General features: G+C 45.8%; 1 protein-coding gene across 1 annotated transcript in view; it reads right to left on the bottom strand.

Annotated features, from left to right (window-relative positions):
- LOC143297665 (voltage-dependent calcium channel gamma-5 subunit-like) overlaps positions 1-8,227 on the bottom strand; it is an 89,872-nt gene extending 81,645 nt beyond the window's left edge. The window contains exon 1 of the mRNA XM_076610485.1: positions 8,167-8,227. Within this exon, the coding sequence (XP_076466600.1) occupies positions 8,167-8,227 (61 nt within the window). The remainder of the gene's footprint in view (positions 1-8,166) is intronic.
- Positions 8,228-9,267: the final 1,040 nt, after the last annotated feature.

Here is a 9,267-nt window from a genome sequence, read left to right on the forward strand (position 1 = left end):
ATGCCAACTGCACACCTGGTCATGGCTCATCCACACCACACAGTAGCAGACAGCAGTCAGACTGACACTGTAGCCTCCCACTGACCATGCCAACTGCACACCTGTCACTGGCTCCATCCACACCACAGTAGGACAGCAGTCAGCACTGACACTGTAGCCTCCCACTGACCATGCCATGCACACCTGTCACTGGCTCCATCCACACACACAGTAGCGACAGAGTCAGCACTGACACTGTAGCCTCCCACTGACCATGCCAACTGCACACCTGGTCACTGGCTCCATCCACACCACACAGGTAGTGGGCAGCAGTCAGCACTGACACTGTAGCCTCCCACTGACCATGCCAACTGCACACCTGGTCACTGGCTCCATCCCACCACACAGTAGCAGACAGCAGTCAGCACTGACACTGTAGCCTCCCACTGACCATGTCAACTGCACACCTGGTCACTGGCTCCATCCACACCACACATGTAGCAGACAGCAGTCAGCACTGACACTGTAGCCTCCCACTATGTCAACTGCACACCTGGTCACTGGCTCCATCCACACCACACGGGTAGCAGACAGTAGTCAGCACTGACACTGTAGCCTCCCACTGACCATGCCAACTGCACACCTGTCCACTGGCTCCATCCACACCACACAGGTAGCAGACAACAGTCAGCACTGACACTGTAGCCTCCCACTGACCATGCCAACTGCACACCTGGTCACTGGCTTCATCCACATCACACAGGTAGCAGACAGCAGTCAGCACTGACACTGTAGCCTCCCACTGACCATGCCAACTGCACACCTGTCCACTGGCTCCATCCACACCACACAGGTAGCAGACAGCAGTCAGCACTGACACTGTAACCTCCCAGCTGACCATGTCAACTGCACACCTGGTCGCTGGCTTCATCCACACCACACAGGTAGTTGACAGCAGTCAGCACTGACACTGTAGCCTCCCACTGACCATGTCAACTGCACACCTGGTCATTGGCTCTATCCACACCACACATGTAGCAGACAGCAGTCAGCACTGACACTGTAGCCTCCCACTGACCATGTCAACTGCACACCTGGTCATTGGCTCTATCCACACCACACATGTAGCAGACAGCAGTCAGCACTGACACTGTAGCCTCCCACTGACCATGTCAACTGCACACCTGGTCATTGGCTCTATCCACACCACACATGTAGCAGACAGCAGTCAGCACTGACACTGTAGCCTCCCACTGACCATGCCAACTGCACACCTGGTCACTGGCTCTATCCACACCACACATGTAGCAGACAGCAGTCAGCACTGACACTGTAGCCTCCCACTGACCATGCCAACTGCACACCTGGTCACTGGCTCCATCCACACCACACAGGTAGCAGACAGCAGTCAGCACTGACACTGTAACCTCCCAGCTGACCATGTCAACTGCACACCGCCTGGTCACTGGCTCCATCCACACCACACAGGTAGTGGGCAGCAGTCAGCACTGAGACTGTAGCCTCCCAGCTGACCATGCCAACTGCACACCTGGTCACTGGCTCCATCCACACCACACAGGTAGCAGACAGCAGTCAGCACTGACACTGTAGCCTCCCACTGACCATGCCAACTGCACGCCTGGTCACTGGCTCCATCCACACCACACAGGTAGTGGGCAGCAGTCAGCACTGACACTGTAACCTCCCAGCTGACCATGTCAACTGCACACCTGGTCGCTGGCTTCATCCACACCACACAGGCACACGTCCATGCTTCCACTTAATTCCCACTCCCATGGGCACTAGTTTGTGCGCGTGTCTTCATATACATACACATGCATACATAAATACACGCACACGCACACACACACACACACACACACACATGCACGGATTTACACTCTCACACACCCATACTCACTTTTCACATGCGCATATATGTATTACCCGAAACGAAACATCATTACAAGGTAACTCAGACAGACAGACAGACAGACAGACACACACACACACACACACACACACACACACACACACACACACACACACACACACACACACACACACCAAGAGAGACTGAGAGATAGAGAGAGGGTGGAGGAGGGGGCGGGGGGTTGGAAGGGGGGGGGGGGCAGACAGACAGACAGACAGACGGACACAGGTAAACAGAGGCAGTGAGCAAACCAAAGACAAACAGACAGACAAAGCGGATAGGCGGAGAGACACAGTCACATAAAGTCAGACAGACAGACAGACAGTCAGACGGACAGATACAGACGACACAAACACACAAACAGACGAAGGCCAAGCAGATATACAATACCCGTTTACCTGTGAAAGAGGGCCAAACAGAAAGTTATTGACAGATGGGTTTCAGTGTCACAGCCCTGACCTCTTACGCTGCCTACACACTTCGTAATACTGTGGCTTTCCTGTCTCTTCGTATCGCAGTTACCATGTCATGCAGGCGGTTACCGAAACTAGATCTGGGCAGCTGTGTGTGTGTGGGGGGGGGGGGGGGGGGGGGGGGGGGGGGGGGGGGGGGGGCGTGGGTGTACGTGTGTGTGTGTGTGTGTGTGTGTGTGTGTGTCCTCGCGCGTTCGCGTGTGCGGAGGCGTGACTAAATATGGAAGGGTGTATGACGGCGGATTTGTTTCCTTGGTGATTTGAATGTTGCGATTTGATGAGCATCAACGACACTCCTCGTTGAAACATGGCCCCTATCATCATTCAGTAAAAAGCAATCAGATCCCCTTGTTTTCATCCAACTTGCCCTGCAAGTTTAGACAAAAAAAGATGAAGGTTTCTGTAATCCGAATATCCCAATGGCAGGGAGACATAGTATACATATTTATGATTTCTTTTTTTCTGTTCACACTGCTGAACGGTTGAAATGTGAACATGACGTTTCAGTACAGAAAGGATGAAGACTCGTCTGACCATACACTGATTAAAATCAAGGCGTCTGGGTTTTGTTTTTGTTTTATCAGAAGAGAAAATTACACAATATTATACCACAATTATTTCCATGACTGTATATTCATAATCTCACTGAACTGTATATAAATACTTACTAATACGTTTCATGTATGCTTCTGTTTTAGTTTGCTGTTTTGATTATTTTAAGTTTCGCCTTTTTTTCTCTCTCTCTTTGATCTTCACTTTTCGTTGGGCTGAGGGCCGGGTGTAAAAGATCAGAAAACAAACAAACAACAAAAAAAATAGTTTTGTGTTTATCCCTTTAACCTCTTAAATTAGAATTCCGTTTCGTTCCGGTAGTTGACTGTCCCACTGACGGTCAAACCTCCCATAAAGCAAGCAACAGGGTGCAGGTGGTCACAGGTACAGGTCATCACATCACACTGTTTGGTTTGTAACTCTCTCCGTAGCAAGGACGAAAGAAGCGACCACGATAGCGAGTCACCGCTGCTGATAGTGATGGAAGTGTCCTGATCGCAAGGTTCTCATACTGAAGAGATGGGTAAGAAAGAATGGGCCGCTGTCAGCACACACTTTCTCCCAATCCCACACTTTGATGCCGCTGTCAGCACACACTTTCTCCCAATCCCACACGTCAATGCCACTGTCAACACACACTTTCTCCCAATCCCACACTTTGATGCCGCTGTCAGCACACACTTTCTCCCAATCCCACACTTTGATGCCGCTGTCAGCACACACTTTCTCCCAATCCCACACTTTGATGCCGCTGTCGGCACACACTTTCTCCCAATCCCACACTTCGATGCCGCTGTCAGCACACACTTTCTCTCAATCCCACACTTTGATGCCGCTGTCAGCACACACTTTCTCCCAATCCCACACTTTGATGCCGCTGTCAGCACACACTTTCTCCCAATCCCACACTTCGATGCCGCTGTCAGCACACACTTTCTCCCAATCCCACACTTTGATGCCGCTGTCAGCACACACTTTCTCCCAATCCCACACTTTGATGCCGCTGTCAGCACACACTTTTCTCCAATCCCACACTTTGATGCCGCTGTCAGCACACACTTTCTCCCAATCCCACACTTTGATGCCGCTGTCAGCACACACTTTCTCCCAATCCCACACTTTGATGCCGCTGTCAGCACACACTTTCTCCCAGTCCCACACTTCTTCTTCTTCTTCTGCGTTCGTGGGCTGCAACTCCCACGTTCACTCGTATGCACACGAGTGGGCTTTTACGTATATGACCGTTTTTACCCCGCCATGTAGGCAGCCATACTCCGTTTTCGGGGGTGTGCATGCTGGGTATGTTCTTGTTTCCATAACCCACCGAACGCTGACATGGATTACAGGATCTTTAACGTGTGTATTTGATCTTCTGCTTGCGTGTACACACGAAGGGGGTTCAGGCACTAGTAGGTCTGCACATATGTTGACCTGGGAGATCGTAAAAATCTCCACCCTTCACCCACCAGACGCCGTCACCGTGATTCGAACCCCGGACCCTCAGATTGACAGTCCAACGCTTTAACCACTTGGCTATTGCGCCCGTCAGTCCCACACTTCAATGCCGCTGTCAGCACACACTTTCTCCCAATCCCACACTTCAATGCCGCTGTCAGCACACACTTTCTCCCAATCCCACACTTCAATGCCGCTGTCAGCACACACTTTCTCCCAATCCCACACTTTGATGCCGCTGTCAGCACACACTTTCTCCCAATCCCACACTTCAATGCCGCTGTCAGCACACACTTTCTCCCAATCCCACACTTCAATGCCGCTGTCAGCACACACTTTCTCCCAATCCCTTTTTGAGACAGTTATTTATAGTTCAAAGGACAAAAAAAAAAAAAAACAAAAAAACAACAATAAACACTTGAAAGTAATATTATTGTGTTTCGAAAAGGTGGTTATTTAGCCGCAAGAGAAAGATGGACATATAATAATCTTGTGATGCCAGTAGTTAATGTTTCGCATTTCAATCCCAAGAAACTTTTTTAAAGCAAATAAGTGTACTTTTTCAATATGGCATGCTGAAGTATCAAGGCCCCAAAGTTCTGCACCATACTGGACAATGGGTTGAACCTGTAAATCAAATAACTTGAGAAACAAAAATAAACTGTCATTATTCAAATTACGTAATTGTCGCAAAATACATAAAACTGCATTCTTACCTTTACTAGACAAATCCATACAGGTTGCAGTGAAGCTAAGTTTTGTTGAAAACAATATACCTAAATATTCATAAGCATTAACTACTGGCATCACAAGATTATTATATGTCCATCTTTCTCTTGCGGCTAAATAACCACCTGTTCGAAACACAATATATAATATTACTTTTATTCAAGTTTACTTTTAATTCAAGAGAACAAGCTGCTCTATGTAAATTTTTCAACTGAGTTTGCAAACCAATTACTGTTTCTGAAAGCAAAACAACGTCATCTGCCAAAAGTAAAATAAAAAGCTCAAAATAATCAAGAGAGAATCGTGCCCCATGCTTACCATTTTCTATAACTTCTCTTGCAAGGGCTGCACACATCGCCCTGTTTTACACCATATGTGCAACTGATATAGTCTGTCAATTTAGACACCCACATCTTATCCTTACCTTAACGTTATTATACATGCTTTTAATACATCGATATAACTTACCATTTATTCCATTTTTTAAGAGAATATACCATAGAAATTTTCTGTTTATAGAATCAAAGGCCTTCTGAAAGTCTATGAATGCAACATATAACTTTCGATTAAAGCAAAATTGTTTTTGTACAAAAGCTAACAAAGTAAACATATGATCAATAGTAGAATAATTCCTTTTAAACCCAGCTTGTTCTTCCCCAGTAATATTATTTTCTTCTACCCATTCTTGTAAACCACGATTAATAATAGCACTATAAACTTTACTACTTACATCACTTAATGTAATGTCTCTGTAATTATTAGGGTTATTCACATCACCTTGTTTGAATAGGGGAAGCACAATTCCCTCCGTCCATCTTTCAGGAAACATGCCTCTTTGAAAAAAAAGCATTGAAAAATAACACAAAGAAATCAACAACACATTCACCTGCATTTTTTTTTTTTTTTTTTTTTTTAGCAATTCCCCTGTTATTCCATCTGACCCAGCAGCTTTCCTGGTTTTTATCTTCCTAAATGCTAACAAGATTTCCTCTTTTAAAATTGGTCTATTGAAATAACAATCAGTATTACCTCCGTCCATTTCATCATCATTCTGAATACCTTTGTCAAATAAATTTTTGAAGTGCTGAAACCATGCATCGACAGATATATTATTGTTTACAATCTTTTTCTTACACGAAACTTTGCGCATATTTTCCCAGAACTGTTTCTGATTATTCACAGAAGCCAAAATTTTATCTAATGCACTGCGATTGAAATTCTTCTTTTCCCAGTACTGTTTCTGATTATTCACAGAAGCCAAAATTTTATTTAATGCCTTACGATTGAAATCCTTCTCTTTGCGTTTTAACAAATGTTTATATTCTCTTCTTGCTATACAAAAGGTTTTCCTTGTCGTACAGGAGGCATTTAAATCTCCAGTCTGTGTTGTTCGATTAAATTTCCTGAAGAGATTAGAGAGAGAGAGAGAGAGAGAGACGACGACGACGACGACGACGACGACAACGTTTATGATAATGATGATGGTGGCAGCGAAGGATTCGACGGTGATGGCACTAAAACTTTACCTGTTTATTACATTTCACGGAAGACGGATCACTGCAACACACACACCTCAAATTCTACATCCGAGTTAAGAGCAAACTACTTAATTGGTGTATAATTCAAACAGAAAGAAAAATCGAGACTTGACCCTAACATTTCCCGACGGATGTTGGAAATAACATCGAAATGAAACAACTTTCTGCATGAATCGGACTGAAAAAAAACAACAACAGTTTTACACAATGCTATACCCTCGCGTATGGAGCATGAAATCAGAACCAAATTCAGTTCTGATATTTGTTTTGATGCAACGTTTTCTGTCATACCTATTTTTAGAATGTTCCTTCATTTCACGCTTGTTCATATGTTCATCTGTTTATGTTAACGCCCATTCGCATGCAACCACCGACTGGAATTACCTTCTCAATTTCAGAAAACACAGAACATGAGAATATTATCAAGAGAAACAAAGAAACAAAGAGAAATATGATCAAGAGAAACAAAGAAACAAAGAGAAATATTATCAAGAGAAACAAAGAGAAATATTATCAAGAGAAACAAAGAAACAAAGAGAAATATTATCAAGAGAAACAAAGAAACAAAGAGAAATATGATCAAGAGAAACAAAGAAACAAAGATGATCAAGAGAAACAAAGAAACAAAGAGAAATATGATCAAGAGAAACAAAGAAACAAAGAGAAATATGATCAAGAGAAACAAAGAAACAAAGAGAAATATGATCAAGAGAAACAAAGAAACAAAGAGAAATATGATCAAGAGAAACAAAGAAACAAAGAGAAATATGATCAAGAGAAACAAAGAAACAAAGAGAAATATGATCAAGAGAAACAAAGGAGAAAAACCAACCAACCGAGCAAACAAACAAAAGGAAACATACACAGATCAACACACACACACACACACACACACACACACACACACACACACATGGAGGAGAGAGAAGTTTTACCTCCTGCTCTGTGGCAATAAACACTTGTTGGCGATCAGGTATACATACGCTCGTTCATCATTTAGAAATGACACAGTTTTGAAAGGATCAGATGATGAGGCCGTTCTACAACCATGACGAACATCGCTGTGGGGAGATCAGTCTTGTGGCCGTTGTACAGTCTGGCATAACAGCCATCACGCGAAGCTCATCTCTTGCACACACACACACACACACACACACACACACACACACACACACACACACACACATGAACGTAAACACACACACACACACACACACACGCACGTGCGCGCGCGTACACACACACACACACACACACACACACACACACACACACATACATGCACACACACATGCACATAAAAACACACGCGCGCACACACACACACACACACACACACACACACACACACACACACACACGTACACTCACGCACATAAACACACACACACAAACGCACACGCACACGCACACACACACACACACACACACACACACACACACACACAGCAAGAAGAAAAAGCAAAAAGAAGATGAAGCAGAAGCATCAAAGCATCAAAGCACTCACGGTTTCCCTCCTTCAGGTTGATGGTGCACACCCTCCACAGCCCCGATCTGAGGAACACCATGACCCTGGTGTCCACGGGGCCCGACAGGTTGAACCTGGCCAGGTCGTCAGGCGGCACCCTGTACGGCTCGTTCATCAGCAGCCACGAGTCCGTGCCCACCGCCAGGGCCAAGGTCACCAAGGTCACCGCCCCGGAGAACAGAGCGGCCGTCGTCAGCATGAAGGTGGAGCAGCGTGACGTCATCATCGTCACTTCCGGTCTGGCGCGAGCCGAAGAGGAGGCGGAAGCCTGGTGGTGGTGGTGGAGGTAGGGGTGGGGGTGGTGCGTTTCGGGGTGGAGGTGGTGGAGGGGGTAGTGGGGTGGGAGGCGCATGTGGGGAGGTGGTGTGGTGATGGGGTCCTGATGGTGAGGGGGTGGAGGGGGAGGAGGGGGCCAGGAGCGGTGGTGGCTGTGGTCAGAGGGGGAGTCTTCGTGATGACCCGGCTCTGCACACACACACACACACACACACACACACACACACACACACACACAGGTGGGGGATAGAGACTGGAATGACTCTACAGCAGCTGTCAGTGAAGAAAGAGGAAACAAAAGTGGGAGGTAAACCTGAGCACTGACGTTCATACACTCTCAGCTGACCACACAGTAGAGGCCATTTGTGACGTCACCCTGTCACTTCTCCACACCAGCTGAAGGCGACCCAATTATGTCAAAAGAGCGATTTAAACGGCGTAAAATGGAATAAAGCACAACTGTGAAACACCGAAAATCATATGAAAATACCAGTTCACCCAGATCGGTCAACACAAAACCTAAATCACTTTCATTCCTTCAGGAATTGAAAAAGAAAAAAGAAAAAAAAGCAAGAAAAAAAAAACAGTATTGAGTGAGGAGGCGGGGGTGGGGTGGTGGGGTGGTGGCTTCCAGAAACCACAGACAGACAGACAGACAGACAGAATAATAAAGCAAATAAAATAATACGAAATACGTTACCAATCATATCAACTTTTCAGATTTCACCAGTATGATTATGATTGTAAGTGCCCCCCCCCCCCCTCTCTCTCTCTCTCTCTCTCTCCTATTTCCTTTAGCAATGC

The sequence above is a fragment of the Babylonia areolata genome, chromosome 1, assembly GCF_041734735.1.
Source record: "Babylonia areolata isolate BAREFJ2019XMU chromosome 1, ASM4173473v1, whole genome shotgun sequence".
NCBI lineage: Eukaryota > Metazoa > Mollusca > Gastropoda > Neogastropoda > Buccinidae > Babylonia > Babylonia areolata.